This window comes from Marmota flaviventris, chromosome 15, assembly GCF_047511675.1.
Source record: "Marmota flaviventris isolate mMarFla1 chromosome 15, mMarFla1.hap1, whole genome shotgun sequence".
Lineage (NCBI taxonomy): Eukaryota > Metazoa > Chordata > Mammalia > Rodentia > Sciuridae > Marmota > Marmota flaviventris.
Window position 1 is genome coordinate 39,552,687 of NC_092512.1, and position 23,438 is coordinate 39,576,124.

The 23,438-nt window shown below is 36.1% G+C and overlaps 1 protein-coding gene across 4 annotated transcripts in view; it reads right to left on the reverse strand.

Annotated features, from left to right (window-relative positions):
* The window catches only part of Cpq (carboxypeptidase Q), a 449,500-nt gene that overhangs the window by 354,431 nt on the left and 71,631 nt on the right, over positions 1–23,438 (reverse strand). For all 4 annotated transcript variants that reach the window (XM_071602223.1, XM_071602224.1, XM_027953187.2 and 1 more), the window contains exon 2: positions 3,734–4,199. In XM_071602223.1, the coding sequence (XP_071458324.1) occupies positions 3,734–4,166 (433 nt within the window). In that variant the 5' untranslated portion in view covers positions 4,167–4,199. The remainder of the gene's footprint in view (positions 1–3,733; positions 4,200–23,438) is intronic.

The window sequence follows — 23,438 nt, forward strand, 5'->3', positions numbered from 1 at the left end:
AATCTTTGACCAATAAATGGCTCACGCAGATCCAAGGTGACAATTAGGGAAACACACTAAAAGAACAAATAAGGAAAAATAAAAGTAATATGAGTAGGGATATCAGAAGCTGTACACTTGGAAAAAACAGATTTCAAAGCAAGTCATTAAACAAAAGAAAACCAAACAAATGATAACAAAAACAACAACAACAAAATCAACCTCTAGTGACTACAATGGGAGGAATAAGTATACAGACTTTCTGCAAAATATTATTTAAATATTATATGTTATTTAAAATGTTCATTTTCAATTAAAATATTATAAATCAGGAAAAAAATACAAAGTGTTAACCATGCACTAAACAAAATGCACTAAACACAGTAAAAACTGGCTACAAAGGGGCCCCAATAAAGGACATAGCAGACAAAGATTTCAAAACAGCTATTATAAGCATACTCAAGGTTGTAAAAGCAATACTAAAAGTAATAAATATTTAAAGAAAAGCATGACAACAATGACTGATCAAATGGATAATATCAAAAAAATAAAAATAGGAGCTGGGGTTGTGGCTCAGCAGTAGAGCACTTGCCTCACATGTGCGAGACCCTGGGTTCAATCCTCAGCACCACATAAAAAAATAAACAAGTGAAATAAAGGTGTTGTGACAACTGCAACTAAAAATATATATATAAATATAAAAAAGTAGTTTTTAAAGAAGATCAAATGGAAACTCTAGAGTTGAAAACTATAATAACTGAAAACAAAATTACTGTATAGAATTTCAACAGTAGATTTGATCTACTGGAAAAAAGAATCAGTGGACTTCATAATAGATTGATAGAGATTATGCATACTGAAAAACAGAGAGAAAAGAAATGGATAAAAATGGGCAGCACTTTGAAGAAATGTAGGAAATCATTAAATGCACGAACATACTCATAAATGTAGTATCAGAAGAAAAAGAGAAAATGAAAGGAAAGAAAAATATTTGTAAAAATAATAGCTAAAACCTTCCCAAATTTGATGAGAAACATTAATCTACACACACAAGAAGATTGAATGTACATGTAAGATAAAAACAGAAACCCACATGTAGGTACATCAAAGTAAAAATATTAAAAATAAAAAGAGAATATTTTGAAAGCAGTAAGTATGAAATGACTTATCCTGTATAAAAGAACTTCCAAGATATTAACAGCTAACTTCTTATCAGAAACTGTGGAGTCCAGAAGGCAATGGGATAATATATTCAAGGTACTGACAGTAAAAAAAATGATCAACTAAGAATCATAGATCAGTAAAACTATATTTATGACCTTGGTTTAAGCAATGTTTTTTTTAGACAGGACACAAAAATTACAGACTATAAAAGAAAAAAATGTAGTAAATCAAAATCAAGATTTCTGCAGCAAATGTTACCATAAAGATAGAGAAGAGACAATCTGTAGAATGGAAGAGAACATTTGAAAATCATGTATCTGAAAAGGGTCTTGTATTTGAATACATAAAGAGCTTTTCCAAATCAATAATCAATTTTTGAAAACCAAGTAGTCCAATATAAAGACAGGCAAAGAATTATATCTCCAAAGTAGACATACAAATGGCCAGTAAGAATATGGAAGGATGTTCAATGTCATTTGTCATTTGGGGAATGCAAACAAAAACCATAATGAGATAGCATTTCATACCCAGTAGGATAGGTATAACCAAAACAGGTGTTGGCAAGGATACGGGAAAAAACACATAATATATTGTTGGTGAGCACATAGAATGGTATTTACCTTTGCCATTATACATTGAATATGTGTAATTTGCTTTTACTCTTTATAGGGAAAAACATTCATGAGTTTGCCTTGAGTCTTAAATGAGATTCTGGTCTTGGGTTTTTGGGCAATGCTGGAACTGTTTAGACTATGGGGAGTCTTGAAAATAGATTAAGTATGTTTTGCATTGTATGATGGGAATGAGCTTTTGAGGGCCCAGGGCAGAAAATTATGGTTTAGATATGAAGGGTCCCCCCAAAGCTTATGTGTAAGACAATGCAAGAAATGTTCAGAGGTAAAATGATTATGTTACAAAAGCCTTAATCTAATCAGTGGATTAATCCAATGATATAGATTAACGAGGCAGTAATTATAGGCAGGTAAGATGTGGCTAGAAAAGGTAGGCCACTGGGGGCATGCCTTTGGGGTTTATATTTTGTCATGAGTGAGCAGGGAACTCTCTCTTTCCCCTTTCTCTCTTTCTACTTCATGGTTGCCATGTCCTGAGCTGCTTTCCTCCACCACTCCCTTCTGCCATTATGTTCTGCCTCATCTTGGGCCTATAGCAATGGAATTAGCCAACCATAGACTGAATCTTGAAACCATGAGCCAAAATAAACTTTTCCTCTTCTAGGTTGTTCTTGTCAGATATTTCGGTCACAGTGAGGAAAAAGCAAACTAAAACAAATGCTATGGCCACTTAAGAAAACAGTTTGGCAGTACCTCAAAAAATTAAGTATAGCATTACCAAATGACCCAGCAATTCTACTCCTTGGTGTATAGCCAAGAGAAATGAAAACATGTCCACACAAAAACCTGTGCATAAACATCTGTAGCAGCATTATTCATAATAATGAAAAACTGTAAACTACCCAAATGTCCATCAACTGATGAAAAGATAAATGTAGTACATCCATAAAATGAATGTCACAACATAGATAAACCCATAAAGAATCCAGTCACAAAAGAACACAGAGCATATTATTCCATTTATATGAAATGTCCAGAATAAGCAAATCCATAAAGATAGAAAGCAGATTAGGGGTTGCCTAGGGCTTAGGACTCAGTAAGATACAGATAAGATGGGTTCCTCGTGGGTAATGGAACTTCTTCTGGGGGCGATGAAAATATTCTACAATTAGATTGTGTTCTGCAAACTAAATGTTCTACAATAAGGTTGAATAACTCTGAATAGACTAAAAAACCACTGAATTGTATGTTTTAAACAGATGAATATTATAATGCATGAATTATATCTCAATAAATATTTTTTTTAAAACTGACAATCTACTTCTCTACTTCTCTTGGAATAAGAGAAAGTCAAAAGAATAGAAACTAATTCATCTGCCATGGGAAATCAGTTCATGAATACATTCAAGACTGCTTGACAGCTCACTACTGACTGGCTTTTTCCTATCCAGGCATTTACTGTGTCTAATAAAACTGAGCCAGGATTCTGATAAGTTTACACATGACCCTTGGTAATTCCTTGCATTGGAGTCTCAGATTCTGTAAAATAATAATAACAAAACAACAAACTAAAATCGATTCACTACACAAGCCTCTCTACTTCACTAATTCTAAGAAATTCTTCACATTGAGGCCACTTAGAAGTGATTCTTTTTTGTATTCTATTCACATATATCTTGATTCTCTACAGAGTGATGCTAATTTTATATTAGATCACAATTATTAAGTGATGGGGCTTATAAGCATCAGGGCCAAAAGCTATAGAGCATTCATTTTAAAAGTAACCCTACACAATCAGTTTTGTTTTGTTTTCAAAAGGCAAAGGAAGAAAGGAAGGGGAGAAAGGAAGAAGAGGAGTGTTAGAGTAGAGAACTCAGTAAGTCAATAGATTAGGAAATGATTATATTTTCCTTTTCTTTCTATTGTCCGAATTACAATATAAATTATGCATATTTGTAATCAATTATGCCAAGTGAATAAAGGACACAGCAAATTGAAAAGAAAAAGAAAAACAATACCTTCTGGGGGAGTCCCGATGCTGCTGCCAAGACCCAAGATAGCCATCTTGTGAATTCTTGGGGCCAGCATCACAGCAGATTCTTCTCCTCTTTCCCAATGGGGGATTTTGACTGGTTCTAAGTGGACGTTCTCCAGTCCATTTTGCTTCAGATTTTGGTACATGATTTGGATGGCTTTTTCTAGGTTCTCGGAGCCACTCAGTCTGGGCCCAACGGTATCAACCAGAAATGCCAATCGCTCATAAGACCGGTTCTGGGCTTTACCGTAAACAGCGAGGTTGATAATTGCTTTAGCAACATCTTCATAGCTGGCTATTTCTTCTTTTATTTCTTGAAGAGTTCTCTGAGTGATGCCGTGCTTGTATACAGCTTTCCCAGAGCCCAAGGATAAAAGGTGAACAACACCAACAAATGTGAAAATAAGGAACTTCATTTTTTTTCAGGTTGGTTTTCTTCCCAAAATAACCTATGTAAGTAAAAAAATATGATGTGTTAGGGGGCAAGACTCTCACGGCCATCTGCCCATAACCCAGGGACTGCTGTTCAGGCAGCACCCCTGTCCCTTTCCTTCCCAGCTAGTATCCAGCCTCCTCCATCATATTCAAGCAATGGGGCAGTGACTGGCCTTATCAAAAATAGGGCAGCATTTATTAAAACATAGAAACTCTTGTTACCTAGTGATCCTGCCTACTAAAATTTTAAAACCAAAGAGAACTAGGAATGGGAGAAAGAAGCAGTGGCAACAATGATATGGCGAATAGTGTTACATGCTGCATCTCCCTCTAAATAGAGTATGACCCAGTGAGTGTCACTGCTTCCATATCTGATGTGCTCTTTCCTTTTTGCTTGTCGAGCATGTCCTTTGAGGCACTTTCAGATGTCATCTTTTCTCAATGCTTTTCCTAATTCCCTTTCCACTAAAAAATAATTCCTTTTTCATCTGTGCTCCAAAAGTATTTTATGTGTTCAAAACTTTATTTTTATTGAATGCCAACTATGTACCATGGACTGCGGCAGGCCTTTAGAAGAAAGAAGTCTAAATGGCTACAAAAAGCAAAGAATTAATAAAGAGACTGGGCTTTGTTTCCATTAGCTTATGATATCCATCACCTACACAATAATAATGAAAACAATAATGATAATAACAAGATACATTTATTGCCATGCATCTAACAGTGTTCTAAGTACATTGCATTCATTAACACATTTAATCCTCATAACGACCCAACCATATAAAGTAGTTTCTTATTATTACCTTTATTTCACAAACGAGGAACTAGGGCATTGAGAGATTAAGTGACTGGCTGACACACAAAGCCATCCCAGCTCTGGGAATCCATGTTCTAAATGGTGCTACTCAAAGTATGGGTTTGGGACTGAAGCCAATCCACAGACTGTTTTTACTAGTCCATATTCGGTAAATACAAAGATTAGGAGTAAATCTATTTATTGCTACCAGATACAGTCGCCAGTATTCTCATGCAGCTATTTCAATTTAAGTCCATTAAAATTAAATAAAATTAAAAAGTTAAATTCTCAGTCACACTAGCCATATTTCAAGCACTCATAAATATGCACACTATGGCTACCATACTGTCCAGGACAGACAGAACATTTGTATCATTACAGAGTGTTGCATCAGAGTGTTGCAAAAATCTGGTTTTGACACTTTTGTAAACTGGATATCTGCTATGGTTTGAATTCTTGTCCCTTCCCAAATACATGTTGAATTTTTAGCACCATTTTGACAATATTGGGAGATGAGGCTTTCAAAGGTGTTTAGGGCCCTTGGGCCCCACCCTCATGACTGAACTAATGCTATTATCATGGGAATGGACTCACTGTGTTACAAGTGGGTTCACCCTCTCTTGCTCTTTTTTGTCCTGTCTTTCCTCTGACACATGATATTTTCCAACCCATTATGGCAAAATAAGAAGGACCTCGTCAGATGTCAACCCCCAACCTTAGACTTACCAAGCTCCAAAACAGTGAGCCAATACATTTCTGTTTTTTATTAATTATCCTGTCTGTGTTATTGTTAGAGCAGCACAAAGTGGACCCAGACTACATCTGTCAAATCTAATACTAAAAAAAAGATTGCTTCACTTTATTTGTCTAATTCACTGCCATTATATTTTACAGAAGTTTTAGTCTACAATAGATTTTTAAATTTTTTTTTAAATAGTCCTTACCACAGATAATTTCAGAAACATAGTCACTAGCAACTATATTATAAGGATAAATTTTAAATTCAGCTGGCACCTAAGCAAGGCCTTTCAAAAAATGAGGCCAACAGCTATGTCAACGTCATCTCTCCTCCTCTCTTCTAGAGTGCACTTGTGGTTTCTCATTCTTTTCACCACCACCCCGCAGCCTCCACACATAATTTCTAAGCTTCCAGATACTGAGCACTTGAAATGTGGCTACCCCGAATTGAGATATTTTGATTCTATAAGTGTAAAATATGCACTTAATGTGATTTAAATACTTAAATATGAAAATATTTCAGGTATATTGAGTTAGATAAGATATGTTGTTATTAATTTTACCTATTTTGTTTGTTTTTAATATGGCTATTGAAAATTGTTAGGTTACACATTTATATGTACATTGCACAATATTGATGTAGCTGCTTTGAACTTCATACTGCTCTTCAAATTCCCAGGCCTGTTCATCACTCATGGTCCTTACCCATGTTCATTCATTCTCTTTTATTGCAAGGGCCTTCTTGCCCTGCTCCTATTCTCCTAGTGAATGCTTCCATTCATTCTTTAAAGAGCATGCTTTAAAAAATCACCTTCTCTGTGGAGCCTTACCAAACAACACCTGAGTTATTTGCTCCATCTTCTGTGTTTTTTTTTTTTTTTGTTTTGTTTTTAAAGAGAGAGGGAGGTGGGCGGGGGGGGGGGAGAGAGAGAGAGAGAGAGAGAGAGAGAGAATTTTTTAATATTTATTTTTTTTTTAGTTATCGGCGGACACAACATCTTTTGGGTTTTTTTGTATGTGGTGCTGAGGATCGAACCCGGGCCGCACGCATGCCAGGCAAGCGCGCTACCGCTTGAGCCACATCCCCAGCCGCCCATCTTCTGTTATCAGCCACATATTGGTTTATAAATCTCTCTCCCCTACCATCATAGTCAAGTAGGATAAATTATTCACCACTGCACCTTCAATTGCTAGGCACTCGATACATATGTTTTTTAAAATTTAAGGAATAAATAAGCATTTAATCTAAGTCTTAGTGGTATTAGAGTACTGTTCTTGCCTCCTTCACAAAGAAGCTACAGGAATAAATACTTGCTATCATACTTAAAATATTTTGAAAATTCATGCTGCTACTTTCTGGATTATAATCACTATTGACATGTATAGGTTCTTGGTTTCTGTGATCACCATACTGATGCTCGTTTTTAAAAGTTAAATCTTGGTAAGCAATCAAAATATTCCACAAGACTACAATTTATTCTTAAAAGAACATTTTTTTCCCAATGTGGTGTTAGTACAAAGAAAAAAAAGAAGAAAATAAGAAAGATCTATAAACCATCTTATGAACCACTAACACTAACCACAAGTAGCTACTTCTCAATAAAAATTCTCAAAGCATTTGCAACATTAATTAACAATTTCACAATACATTTCTGGTGATGAATTAGAATCACATAATGACAACACTGTAGAGTTAAAGAAGAGTGTAGAGATCCCTAGTCCACACCCTTGTTTTGTAGAAAGTTAACCAAAGACTATATTGAGATTCCCAGGCAGCAAAAAACCAGCCACTATAATCAACCAGGTATCTTGACTGACTGACACAGACTTCCTGGAGGATTATAAATTGTTTTTATAGGAAATGGTATGCATTTACATATAATAGAAACTCAATGAGGGATGCCCAAATGCAGTCTAAGAAGAAAGTAACTATAATGAAACGCATGTGCTCAAACAGACTCGTGCATAAAGCACCATGGGAACACAAAGAACAAAGGTTTATATGAAAAGCTTTAAAGAAAACAAGACATCCTCACATGGCTCAACAGGCAGAGTACAGGGAACTGAACACCTTCCCAAGGGATCGCCAGTCAGTTGAAAGGTCCACTCTTGGATGATTACAAATAGCAGCAACAGCAGTAGTAGTAGTAGTAGTAGTAGTAGTAGTAGTAGTAGTATCAATAATAATAATAATAATAATAATAATAATAATAATAAATGGAAGCTAGGTCAAGAATATAGCAATGCCTAAGTCTCATCTTTACAACCTTTTGTATGTATGTCATTGTGCTAATAAATATCATGCCATTTTGATAATAATACTTAGCAATCAGTTAAACTAATTCTGACACTTTAAAAAAACAAGACTTTAAAAGAGAAACTGATGCCTGTGAGTGTTGTTTTGAATACCTTAACTAATCCGAATCTTCAAATCCCACAAATGCAAAAATGCTCATTTTTTTAAATAGGTTAATTTAAAAGATGAAGATTTGTTATGTTTCAAAGGATCAATTTTTTTCTGAGTATAATATTGATACTTAAAATATCTACTAAGATTGAAGGTGCAAAACAATGAACTATATGAGGAATCCCTAGTACAGCTGATGTAGGTAAACAGTAAGTACATGTTCATTGATTCCATGCCTGACTTTCCCTGTAATGTAATTTGAACTGAATACTAGAGAATCTTTTATTATTATTGTTTTTAGAAAGTTATAGTAGCTCAACTAAGATATTTTTATTGATAAATTATAGAAAATAATTATTATTAATAATCTATAGTTGGAGAGGTAACAAAATTGGAAGATATTGAAATATCATATCCCAATTAAGAAAAATGACAAAATATAATAAGTGATTTTAAAACACTTGAACTATAATCTAATTGATTTGTACTTTCTAAGTAATAAATGGAATATTTATCATGAAAATTAAAATAATGAATATAAGGACAGAATAAAGTTGGATAAAGAGCAATCATCAAGGGTAATTTGAAGAAAGACTCTCCCAAGACAGATTTAGGGTCACTGTACATTAGAAAAACCCATTCTAAACCTGGAGTCAGAGCAAAGAAGAAGGATGATTGAAGACATAATGACTAAAAACACTAGCCTTTCTGCGTGTGAAAGGACTGGGCCAGTGTACCGATATTCTAATATATTAAATTAAGAAAGGGTAAGATAAAATGAATGTAAACTCACTCAGCAAATCTAATATTAGTACTGTACCAGGGGACAGCCCTAGGAACTCAGGGCTAATTTTTAAAAAATCAAAATGCACAACTTTACACAGTAAACAATAAACTGTATTTTTTTTTTTAACCAAAGGGGGAAAAAAGCATTAGATAAAATCAGGAATAACACAGTAATTAGAAACCAAACCGTCGTAAATGTACTACAAAGTGCTGGCACCACACTGAACAACCTGAAGTTCCCTGTGCTGATCTGAAAGACTTGAAGTCTGCCCTAAGTTTGCCCCATCTCAGAAATACAGTGTCCCCCACAATAAAAATTAAAAAGTTAAAAGAATTCACAACTAGAAAGACTACACTATAAAACATACTCAATAAAATATTTCATAAAGAAATGAAAGATAAAATTGAAAACCAGCAGAGGGAGAAACTAAACTAGAAGAATAATCAAAGGAGAAACTAATTCAAGTTAAAAACTAGAAGTAAATCAAAATGATATGAAATAAAAATCATCTCTCAATAATAATATTGACTATAAATGACCTAAACTCATCAATCAAAAAACATACTGGCAGATTGGATTAAAAAACAAGACCCAACAATATGCTCTCTCCAAGAGACTCACCTCATAGGCAAAGACATCTACAGACTGAAGGTAAAAGGATGGGGAAAAATATATCATTCGTATGGATCTTTTAAACAAGAAGGGCTTTCTGTCCTCACATCAGACAAAGTGGACTTCAAACTATAGTTAATCAGGAAAGACAAAGAAGGGCATTTCATACTGCCTAAGGGAATTATACAAGAAGAAAAAATAATTGTAAATATTTATGCCCCAAACAATGGAGCATCTATGTACATCAAACAAACCCTTCTTAATATCAAGACTCAGATAGACCACAATACAATAATTCTGGGTCACTTTAACAGGCCTCTTTCATCACTAAATAGATCTTCCAAACAAATAAAGAAAATAAATAAAGAAGCAATAGAACTAAAAAATACAATGAATAATTTAGACTTAACAGACATATATAGAATTTTTCATCCATCAATGACTAAATACAATTTCTTCTCAGCAGCACATGGATCATTTTTTTAAAATAGACTATATCTTAGGCCACAAAGCAACACTTAGCAAAGAGAGAGAGAGAGAGAGAGAGAGAGAGAGAGAGAGAGAGAATTATATCAGATCACAATGGAATGAAATTAGAAATCAACAATAAGATAAAAAAATAGAAGCTAATCTAGTATCTGGGGACTAAATAGTACTCTATTGAATGATGAATGGATAGCAGAAAAAATCAGAAAGCTCATTCATTAAAAGATAGAAAGACAATGAATAAATAATCTAACATTACATCTCAAGGCCCCAGAAAAAGAAGAGCAAACCCCAAAATCATGAGAAGACAGGAAATAATTTAAATCAGAAACAAAATCAATGAAATTGAAATTTTAAAAATTAAAAGAAAGCAAAACAAAAAAAAATGTTTCTTTGAAAAAAAATTTTTAATTGATAAACACTTAGCCTACCTAACCAAAATAAAAAGTGAGAAAAAAACTGAAATTAGTAAAATTCATGATAAAAAAGAAACTATCACCACAAACACTTCTGAAATAGAAAGAGTAGTCAGAAACTATTTTGAAAATTTATACTCCAATAAATTAGAAAACTTTGAAGACATTGACTAATTTCTAGAGACATATAACCTACCCAAATTAATCCAGGAGGATATAGAAAATTTAAGCAGATCAATTTCAAGTAATGAAATTGGAGACACCATCAAAATCCTACCAACAAAGAAAAGCCCAGGACCAGATGGACTCTTGGCCAAGTTCTACAGACCTTTGAAGAGGAACTAATGCCAATCCTCCTCAAATTAATCCATGAAATTGAAAAGGAGGAAACTCTTTCAAACTCATTCTGTGAAGCTAGTATCACCCTGATACCAAAACCAGACAAATACACATCAAGGAAAAAACTTCAGACCTGTAACCCTGATGAACATAGATGCAAAAATTCTTAATGAAATACTGACAAATCACATTTTTAAAAATCATTAAAAAGGTAGTGCACCATGATGCAAGTTTGGTTTAACCTACAGAAATCAATAAATGTAACTCACAACATTAATAGACTTAAAGACAAGAACATATGATTATCTCAATAGATGCTGAAAAAGCATTTGACAAAACACAGCATCTACTCATGTTTAAAATACTAGAAAAACTAGGGAAAGAAAGAAGATACCTCCCTCAACATTGTAAAAGCTATATATGTTAAACCAAAGGCCATTCTAAACAGAGAAAAACTGAAAGCATTCAGTTAAAAACTGGAACAAGAGAAGGATGACCTCTTTCTTTACTTTTATTTAACATAGTCCTTGAAACTCTAGCCAGAGAAATTAGACAAAAGAAAAAAATAAAACTGGGCATAGTGGCACATGCCTGTAATCCCAGTGGTCAGGAGCTAAAGCAGAAGGATTGCAAGTTCAAAGCTAGCCTCAGAAAAAGTGAGGTATTAAGTAACTCAGTGAGACCCAGTCTCTAAATAAAACACAAAATAGGGTTAGAGATGTGGCTCAGTGGTCAAATGCCCCTAAATTCTATCCCTGGTATGCCCCCCCCCATAAAAGGAAATTAAAAGGATATGAATAAGAAGAGATCAAACAATTTATGTGAACCAATGACATAATCCTATCAATTGATTGGGACCCAATCAATTTAGAAGACCCAAAAAACTCTGTCAGAAAACTTCTAGAACTCATAAATGAATTTAGCAAAGTAGCAGGATACAAAATGAGCACCCAGAAATAAATTGTGTTCCTGTATACCAATGATGAATCAGTTGAAAGAGAAATTAGGAAAACTATTCCATTCACAATACCCTGAAAAAAAATTAAATACTTCAGAATCAATCTAACAAAAGAGGTGAAAGACCTCTATGATGAAAATTACAGAATACTAAAGAAAGAAATTCAAGAAGACCTTAGAAGATGGAAAGATGTCTCATGTTCTTATATAGGCAGAATTAATATTGTCAAAATAACCATGCTATCAAGAGTGCTATAGTGATTTAATACAATTCCTATTAAAAGTCCAATGACATTCTTCATAGAAATAGAAAAAATAACTCATGAAATTCATTTGGAAGAATAGCCAAAGCAATCCTTAGCTAGAAAAAGCAAAGCAGGAGGCGTCACAATACCAGATCTTAAATTAGAGCTACAGAGCTAGAGTAACAAAAACAGCATGGTATTAGCACCAAAACAGGCATGAAGACCGATGGAATAGAAGATACAGCAACAAGCCCCCATAAATACAGTTATCTCATGCTAGACAAAGGGACCAAAACATACATGGGATAGCCTCTGCAACAAATGGTGCAGAGAAAATTGGAAATCCATATGTAGTTGAATGAAATTTAACCTATATCTCTCACCCTGTACAAACCTCAACTCAAAGTGCATCAAAGGCCAGACATTAGACCAGAAACCTTGTACCTACTAGAAGAAAATATAGGGTTCAATACTCCAACCTGTTGGCTTAGGAACTAATTTCCTTAATGAGATGCCTAAAGCACAAGAAGGAAAATCAAAAAACAATAAATGTGATGGTATCAAATTAAAGAGCTTCTTCACAGCAAAGAAGACAAGAAAGTGAAGAGAGAGAAAATTTTTGCCACCCACACCTCAGATAAAATGTTAATTTCAAGGATATACAAAGAACCCAAACAGTTAAATATCAAAAAACTAATAACCCAATCAATAAATGGGCAAAGAAATTCAACAGATACTTCTCAAAGAAGAAATATGAATAGTCAACAAATTAATGAAAAAATGTTCAACATCATAGCAATTAGAGAAATGCAAATTAAAACTACACCAAGATTTTATCTCACTCCACCCAGAATGGCAATTATCAAGACTACAAGTAACATCTGCCTATCAGAGAGAGAACATTCAACCTTTGGTTTGGGGGGATTGGCTTATTTCACTTAGCATGATAGTCTCCAGACCTATCCATTTACCAGCAAAAGTCATAAAGTCATTCTTTTTATGGCTGAGTAATATTTCATTACCACATTTCTTTGTCCATTCATCTGTTGAAGAGCACTTCAGTTGGTTCAATAGCTTGGCCATTTTGAATTGAGCTTCTAAACACACAATGTGGGGGGAATAGAAGTTCAGTGGATTAGACAAAGGGGGATGAAGGGAAGGGAAGGAGGATAAGAATAGGAAAGACAGTGGAATAAACCTGATATAACTTTCCTGTGTACATGTATGAATACACCACAGTCAATTTCCACATCATACAACCACAAGACTGGGATCCTAATTAGAATAACATATATCCCGTGCTTATATAAATATATCAGAATTAATTCTACTGTCATGTGTAAGTAAAAAGAACAAATAAAAAGTTTTTACAAAGAAATAAAGAGTCCTTCTACAGTCATATCAGCTGAAAAAAGTTACCTGTAGTGTTTATATAGTGTCTACAAAAAGGAAAAATCATTATATGGTAATCTACAAAGACAAATAGACTCATCTCAAACATTTTCTTTTTGTTCAATTAGAAAAGGTGTTCTGTTTTGTTTGGGGTCATAACTTCATCTGTCTATTCATTCAACAAAAATGCATTAAGTACCTACTAAGCACAGAGGCATAAAGATATAAAATCCCCAGCCTCATATAGCTGCCAAGTATAATAAGGAGGTAGATGTGAAAGGCCCTGTGCGTAGTTACAAGGGTCTAAGAGAAACAGAGGAGGAGAGGAGACTAGCATATCCAGGAGTTTACCTGAGACGCCCGAAGCAGGTGGGACTGACACTGGAGAAAACTTAACAGGAATCAACTCATGCAAAGAGAAAGAGGCTTTACAAAACCTAGAATGCCTTTTATTCTCATACACAAAAGTTTGAAGTCATAGTTCCACAAAGCAGGGGTAAACGAAAAGTCAGTGGATGGTGAGAAAACAACAGCCTCAAAAGCAAGGGAGTATCCCCCAGGGTTTGCCTGGAAGAGATTGCAGTGTGAAGCTCCAACAATGTGAAGCAAAGTGTCCCAGAGTGCTGGACTGGGGGCACAGTGAGGGCTCCTCTCACCTGCCTGCTTTACAGCCAAGAAAAGCAAGGAAGGAAGGGAGGGAGGGAGGGAGGAAGGAAGGAAGGAAAGAAGGGAGGGAGGGAGGGAAGAAGGAAATCTCCTCTTTGATCTTCTCTAGCCCTATCTCCTTAGTGTAGGGAATGAGCCCAATACCACATTAGGACAAGGACAGCACCAGAAGCTACTCAAAATCCCCCAATAAGCCATTACTTACAACCTATCTGGTTATTCTTTAAAATTTTCAGAGAGATGAAAATAATCCTGCAAAAGTAATCTCTGCCCACAAAAGATGAATTAGTCAAGTAATTCATTTACAAAAACACTCAAGATTTTCTTCCATTTTAAATGCCTAAACTATTAATAACCTAATTGACAAAAAAGGGGGTCTAGCACTCTTTTAAGCAATTTTACAATTATTTGAAATGTCTAAACTTAAACTGCACATTTTAAAATGCCTTTTATTCTAATACACAAAAGTTTGAAGTCATTGTTCCTTTACTTGTATTCAACTATAGAAATATTAAATACTATACTCTTCAAAATGCTAAATGACTATTTTTAAAACCCATGCAGTATCACGCCTTTGAATTTAAAAAGTTTGAATATATATATTCAAAGTCATCTTCAGAGCACCGTTTGAAAAGGATTTGCTTTTCATATATTGTCTTTGTAATCCATAGTTATAGATTATCTTTTTCACAAAAAGAGATAAGATTCTTTATAATGTTATTTTCTTTTCTTCTCTACTTAAATCTGGAAGTAAACTGAAGCAAAACCAACATTTCTCATACTGTGAATTATATTCTAATAATAGGTTTATATTTTGAGGAAACAAAACAAAACCCTTTGCCTCTATTTCTAAATATTCTTTCCTAAAAAATATTGTTTGAAAATGTCTCAAGCTATGATAAAAACGCCAGAATGAATAGACTAACAGAAGTGGAAAAGAACACCAAAAAAAGAGAAATGTGCTGAAAAACAGAAGGAGTAAGATTTAGGGCCTGAGATTTTTATCGATTTTTTTATTGCATCAGTTACTTTTTCTTCTAAAGACTGAATATATAACTTACATGAAAACTTAAATGTTTCCCCTAAATCTTTCATTGCTGAGTAGGATTCATAGATACAAATTTAACTCTAAGTCTTCAGTCTAGGATGTGGGACAGATAAAAAGATCAGAAATGCTAAATCCTAACATAGATATTGGCACATCAAAGTTCCCTTCCTAATTCATTCTCTCCCAATGGCATTCCTGGATTTATGGTATGTAGTCCTAACATCGTTACAAAGATTTTTGCCTGTTAAATTCAAAGCTCAGGTAATATCGGGCTTCCATTTCACATAGTTAACTTGCTCTCCAATCATTCATTCAATCATTTGGAGAAATATGCTGGTCCCTGAAAGAATGTTTAGGAAGATACAAAAATCAGCATGATTCAGTTCCCACTAATCTTACTGTTAATTAGTTTTGCAGAGCCCAAGGACATCAGACACACTGCTATATGGATGACAATCTATGTGCTATATTCCAAATAGTTTTTCTTGATGTGAAAAACTTGAGCCTTGAACTTAACTCTATTGTACACACATATACAAAAGAGTTTTTCTACAGTTTTGAGGCAAGTTGATCTTTTCAAGAAGCAACTACCAAGTCTATCAAGAGGAGAATACTCTGTTTTGTTCAAAATTTTACCGAGAGCTGGTAAAACAATGCCTCTGCCACTTGTGATATTGAAAACATCATTACTCTGTCCCTGGATGGTCTGCATTTGCCCCTGTCACATTCACCATGCAAGAACCTGACCACTTCATTATGTCTTCTAGTGTAGTCAGGCCTCATAATTTACATCTTGAAATACTTTATTATAAACTCCTTTAATTTCTCCATGGCTTTACAGTCAGGACAACATACTGATCATTTGAAAATGTGGATATAGGCAAATTATCTTTGAAGTCTATTTCAGGATAATAAAGTAAATATTATTATTATTATTATTATTATTATTATTATTTACAAAGAAGCACTGTGACTCATAGAATGGGAACTAATGGTTTCAGGAAATTCAATAATTCTCTTTTCTCTTTTAGCCAACCTTCCAGCCAGAGAAGGCTTGGTGGCCCTATCCTACCCAAACAAAAGCAACCAACAAGAAAGCGGCCTTGATGCTAGAGCTGCATCTGCTTTTTAACTCTGAGGGAAATCCAAAAGAACTACTGGTCCTCCATCCCAGAGAAGCTGTCACCCTGTTAGATGAGCGCCACCACCCAGCACTACCACTGTTCCTCTCTTGTGAGAAAAATAAACTCTACTTGTTTTAGCCACTGTTAGTCAGGTTTTCCACTCGTTCTATTTGTGAATTCATTTCCAATGGATATGCTACTTTGAGGGGTTTCTTGGGGACCCACAACTAAACATATTGTTTACACTAATGAACACCATAAGCAAGTCCTAGGATCTCGCACATGGTCTATGTAGATATCCCAGAGCTACTGAAATTCTAAATATCCAAAACCAAACTCAGAATCCATCCCAAGTTTCCTCTTCCTTATTCCCGACTCTGATCAGTAAGTTAGAAACTGCAATGTTTTATTGGTTTATTCTCTATCTCTCAGGGAGAACAGGTGAACAATGGGAAAAATCTGCCTGCAATTCCACCTCCGAATTCTTCCTTGACTAACTTTCCTCCTCTCCACCTTTACACCACTTCCCTAGCCCAGAACCCTGTTATCCCTTATTAGAAACATTTCCTCACATCTCACTTCCTTAAACTCAAGCACTTTTCCATCTCACCTCCTGTACTACCACAAGATTTATCTTAAGCCTAAATCAAATGATTCCTGGGCTAAAAACACTAGTTTCTCACTATTTACTGATCTGTTTGTGGCTGTGGTTTTCACTAAGGATTGAATGATGAAGGCCCCACCAAATTTCATGTTGAAGCTTGATCCCAGACACAACAGTATTGAGAGCTCTGGACTTCGGGAGGTGGTTAAGTCTTGGGGGCTTTACCATCATGAATGGGAGTAGTACCTTATGAAATGATTCAAAGTTGAAGGGAGCTCTCTCTTACTCTTCTGGCGTATGAGAACACAGATTTTATCCCACTTTGGAGAATACAACAAGACAAAGCAGAAAGCAGCCCTCATCCAAAGCAAATGCAAGCACCTTGATCTTGGACTTCCAGCCTCCAGAACCATAAGAAAATAAATCTCTAATTCTTTATAAATTACCTATCTCAGGTATTTTATTATAGCAGCACAAAACAACTAAAACTCCCACTAAGCTGCTTACCAGTCCCTAAAGTTACAGACATTCTTTATGTCTTGCTGATTTTTTAAAATATGTATTTTTTAGTTATTGACGGACCCTTATTTTATTTATTTATTTATTTATTTACTCATTTACTTATTTATTCGTGGTTCTGAGAATCAAACCCAGTGCCTCACACATGGTAAGCAAGTGTTCTACCTCTGAGCCAAAACCCCAGCCCATATCTCGCTGATTTTGCTCATATTATTCCCTCTGTCGTCCTTTCTCCATTTGGAGAAATTGCAATCATGATGCAAGACCCAGTTTATCCGTCTTAATCTCCTAGGCAGAATTACTTGCTGCTTTTTTAATAGCATCCTGTATGCTACTGTTTGTGTCTATCACCCTGCTAGTAGACTATACATTTCTTAAAGGTGATAATATTTTACTTTTATCAAATTTACCGAACATGTTCTCCTCAAGGAATGTGCTTTATTTGTCTTTGTATACAAACCAAATGGCACAATACCTGCCAGTAAATATTTATAGAATAAATGAATAAATTCATCATAAGGTAGTTGTATTTCACAATAGAAGTATATGGCTCTGATTCATCACTTTAATGATTACTTTTCTTTCATCAGATGTTAGTTTGCCCCTGTAGACTACAGCATATTCACAAGTTTCTTCTACAGAGGGAATCAAGAGACCTGAGACTTGGTTCTGGCTGTGCCTCTCTTGGTGTATGACCTTGAACAATTTATTTGAAGTCTCTTTTTAATATAAAAGAGGGGCTGCATTGCAACTCTAACATTTTATTATGGATATTCTTAAATATTTTAATATCAATCACACTTCTCTTTACACTCCCTGTTAGCACTTAACTAAATCACCTTATACCAAACTCTTAATTGGTGCATACTTAAAAGTCACTACTCAATCCACTGCTTTGATGTTTCCTCCCACTGCAAAAGAAATTGAACTTACAAAGGTCATTACGGATGCCCTTGCTCCTATCCTATGACAATATTTCCACTTCTACCTTCCATCAGAAACACTTGACATTGCAGACAGCTTCTCATTTCCCATACACTCTTCTTCCTCTATCTCTGTTCTCCTCCATCTCCTTTTAGGACTCCCTTCCTTCCCATATAGACTTTAAATTTGATAGATTCTGGGGCTTTCTCCTTGACCCCCTTGTCCTACTACACACTCGAACTGTCAAAATCATTCACTGCAAGGCTTTATTACTATTTATTGCTGGAGCTCACATGTGAGTTCATAGCTCCAGTGTAGACAATCTAGATGCCCCTCAAGTCCACCTTATCCACAAGCCTCTCACAACTTTTCCTCCAGAGTCTGCTCTTCTCCCTAAACTCCCACTCCTGGTGCATGGCAAATTTCCTGCACCCAACATCTGGACCATTCTTGCCACCTCACTCTCTTTTAAATGCTGAAGCCAGTTAGTCACTAAGTGCTGTCAAATTTAATTCCCAAGTCATCCTTGCACTCACCCCTTCCCATCTAGTTCTTCTTCACCACCTTGGTTTCTAGACATCTTCCCTCAACTTGAATTACTACAACCATCTTCAACCTCTTCTTCTCCCATAGAGTCTCTTTGCTACAGCAGTTATCTTTCTCAAAAAAAAAAAATTCAATTGTTTCCCTTCTCTCTTCAAACCCTTTGGTAGCATACTGCCTTCAAAATAAAGCATCAGCCTGTAATGGAAAGCCCCTGCCTCCTTGACCAGGTTTATCATTTGTCCCTCTTGGTTCTACATCCTCTGGTTTAACAAAGATAGCCACCCAAAGTTCCCAAATATGTCATTATTTCTAATGCCTGAAAGCCATAACATGTGCTGATCCCCTTGCCTGAATGCTTGTTTTGCTGATCATTTGTCTTAGAACTCCTGTTCACCCTTTGAAACTATCGACACACTAAGCAAAGGTTTTATCTCCTCTCAGAATCTCTGCTGGACTCCTTTAGTCTGAGTTAGCTGGTTCTTTTGTCTGCTCCTATAAGCATACTTCTACATATACCTATTATTACACTTTATTGCATTTTCTTCTTTAAATGTCTCTCTCTCCCACTAAACTGTGGACTCACTGTGGGTAAGTAATGTAAAGTCTGTTGTTGAGCCCCTAGGATGTACCATTAATCTCTAATTTGGTAGGTACTTTTGTCTACTGAATGTAATTCTAAGGGAACACAGGCAGGTTAACAGAGCAACTAGGCACTAAAGGGAGGAAGAAGAGGTGGATGTACACTTTAGACTGAAGAGTGGTTCTTCTTTTGTTATAACCCAAAGAATCATGCTAAAGATATATGATTTGGAAATAGGTACTGATTTGAGCTGAACATTTTTATATAAGCATACAGTTCCCAGATATTAAATAATTTTTCTTCTTATACATATTCATGTCTTCCTTGATACCTACTGTACTACCTTAAAGAATAAGCCTTCAGAATGTACTTGTTGATTAATTTTCTAGTATCTACTTTTACATATGGGGGACAGGAAGAAAAGAGTAGAAAGAAATGTTTGCTCCCAGTACATCCTCAATTCTACTTGCCAAAAAAAAAAAAAAAAGGCATAGAATTTGGATTCCTTGGAAAATCCCAACCAGCAACAGCTAGTAAAACCTGAATAAAGTCTAGTCTACAGATTATATCAATGACATCTTCCCAGTTTTGACATCATACCATAGTTAGAGATACGCTTCACTAGGGGAATCTAGACAAAGGGCACAACTGAATCTCTCTGTACTATTTTTGCAATTTCCTGCGATTCTATAATTATTCCAAAAGAAAAAGTAAGTCCTCCCTATCTGCCTTCAATATTTAAAAGTTTGAACACTTTTTTTAAATATCATTAACAATAATCTGTACTTTAGAAAATAACCACACAGGAGTGAACCAGAACTGAATCTGCTTTTTAGAATTTGGCTCCAGGACAGGAAGAAGACTATTCCAGGGCCAACTCTCTTGCCATCTTGGACTAGGATTCACCATTATTTTTCCTAATACCCACAATAAAAAAAAAAAAATCTTCATTTCAAATGTCTCTACCACTGAACACAGAATCCTGAATCAAACATGAGCATTGTGGAAACAAGAAGGAAGGAAGATTAAAGGAAAAGAGGTGAATCTGAAGGCCTGGGTGAATGGACAGTTCATGATATCCCCTTTCCACTCCCACTGGTTCTGGGAGTCACCGCAGAGGCAGGAGGCTTGTGAGGTACGGGGAGTGGGGCAAGTGGTACACTGATGTCCTCCCAGAGGAACCTCAGGAGCTGTGGGCCAGGAGGCATGTGGGTAACAACCTGCAGGGACTCACATGGACCTCTCCTCCCACTGGGCACAATGAATACCCATGGCCCTTGGCACACTCTCCGCCAATGCAAGTGACCTTCTCTCTCCCCTTCCTCTCTATTCCATAAGCCAGTGGGCAGACTCATTTTATGTCCCTGACATTTTACTGTTTAGCAATGAGCATTTTGAGTTTTCCATCTTGGAAAAATTAGTTAGGCTCACTTTACTATTCATTTCTCTGGATTTCTTTCATCCTTTCAACTTTCCTAACACAAGAAAGCCTAAATTCCTACTGTTCAAAACAAGGCATGTTTGTCATGCAGCTAACTGCATGTAACTGACTATTGACTTCTAACTGCATGTAACTGACTATTGACTTCTGCCACAACAAGACTAAGGTACAGCAGTATGATACTCCCTTACATGCTGCTTAAGTGAAACAGTGTGATTCAAATGACAATCAGTGAAGTCAAGTATGAACTCTGGGCAAACCTTGTATTCTTGACTTGCAAAGTCTGACCTAAAATTAAAAAGGGATAGAAGCCTTTGTCATATGAAGACATCAAACTGACCATGAGGGTGGCTGCCCTTGAGAATAGCAGTCTACACTCTGTGATTCTATGTGCTCACAATTTGCAGCCACAACCAAGCACATACAATCAATACAAGCACAGACAAACCATGAAAAGTATACATTATACCCTTGGAGTCCAAATATAAAGTAGGTAACCCCAGGTACTAGCACTTCTGAGGTCCCACAATCTGAGGGAACTGAGAAATTCAAAGAAGGGAAATGGAATTCTAGCTTCATAAAGTGCTAGTTTTCCAACACGTGGACCCCCCCCCCCACACACACACACACTACATGAGAGTAATAGGAAGTGCTAATAAAACCACTGAGGCATTTGTCTTCAATCTAGTAATGTTAAAAAGCTATTATAAAACATGACAGCCTCTTTCAGAAGCAGAGGAGAGAATATGGGCTTCCTCAAATCAAGACGAGGTACAGAAGTCTTCCAGAGACTCAGCTGCAGAAAACCGTAAAGCAAGAGATATACAGATTTAATTATCACCCACCAATATAGGGTCACAGTGAGCTGACTGTACTCACGTGCTTTTATTGCTAAACAGCATGTTTCCCCCTTGTTATCTTCCCCTGAACTGGTTAATAACAAGTTCCAAGGAACACTCTGGCAGAGTATTAGTAATTTCCTTTGGAACATGCTTTTCAGTTTCCCTCACTTTAGACAGGACTCCCCATCCCATAAACACAAAAGCAGAAAAGCTCTCAATCTATGCTGCTGCAAACCCTGTTCTTTTCCAGCCCAAGCCAGGGAGGCCTGTTCAGCAAGTCACTTACTGCAAGATTTGCTATTAAACCTGTCAAACAGACATATATGAAAATACCGCTTCACTAAACAGCTGTTAAGTTTCATGAGTTTAAAAAGAAAATACCATCTAGCTATACGCTGTTAACTCAACAGAAATTCACCACGCCGTTTTAAAATCCGATATGCCGGAATGCTTTTTCCTAAATCCTAACATTTGCTCTCTGGGATGAAATGGCTGCCACACAGCACCATCAGCAAACACTGGCTCAGAGCACACACTGACGCGTTTCCACAGAGCCTTCTCCCTCCTCCTGCAACAGAGCGCAGAGCATCTGTTGCTCCAGGCTCTTGCACAGGAAAAAGAGCACTTCTTGGTGGTGTAGAGGGGAAATTAATGTGCTGATTCCTCTCTTTCTCAATGGTCACCCATTAATCAAAGTTTGCAAGAGAAAGGTGTTAAGCCAAATAGATTCACAGTAATGGAGCTAAAACAATGATTTAAAATGCTTAATCAGTCAACGTAAAATAAAACCATGGTAACATCACATCAGTGCACAGCTAGCAAAATGATACCATGGAGAAAGAGCACTCGTAAAACAGGTTTTCTAGGAATTCAAGGACTCAAGGTGATACAGCAGATGTTTGACAGCAGGAAATTAAAAGGGGTAACCTAAAAAAAATTAAAAAGCAATTAGGGAGACACTTGAAGAGAGATGAGTTTGGAGGGTGGAACAAAAACTATGGAGCAAAGAAAATACCTCCCAGCCCAGAGGTGAGAAGGGAGGAGAGAAGACCTGTATAGGCCTGGGAAACCAGCTGAAAGTGATTTTTCTTCACAGGCATTTTCTAATTTCAAAAAGTAATTTTTAAAAGGAGAAGCACATTTATCAGGAGACTTGGTGTACTGCTTAAAGGATTATGAAAATGAACTTCAAGAGAATGATTCTTGGATCCCTGGCAGAGACTGCAGAAAGAAAGGGAGAAAGAGAACTGGTTGCCTCTGGGGAGTCAAAAAAATAGCCTAGGAGGAAGACAGAGTGGAGTGAAAGAGACCACAGCTCCTCTTGATTTCTACGATTTATTTCCCAATGTCTCAGTCTAAAGATGAAAAGCCCATAGTCAGGTCACTCCAGTCATTGTTATGGGAAATGAGGTGAGGAAATGCTAAGTTCAGAATAATCACCTCATAATTGCCTGGAGGTCTACTAAATCTGTGAAGGATCCTCCTATTTCCTAAATGTACTGCGTTTGATTTCCCTCCAGAGAATGCAGGAAATTGTACCCTTTGAAACAGATGAGAAGTTTTGGATAACATCAGATTCTATTGGAAAGCACCCCCGGGTAATGAGTCGGCAACTCTCAGCCTGTGCAATGGTGTCTGATACATTTAGTAGCAGATGAGGGGAAGTTTGTTGTGACAGCTGTACAGGGGGAAAAAAATAAAAAAGTCTGAGGTTAGGTGGATTTGCAACATGAGAAGGTGATTTGGATTCAAAAAAGCAGAATCTTTTTGGGAAGAGAGAGTGC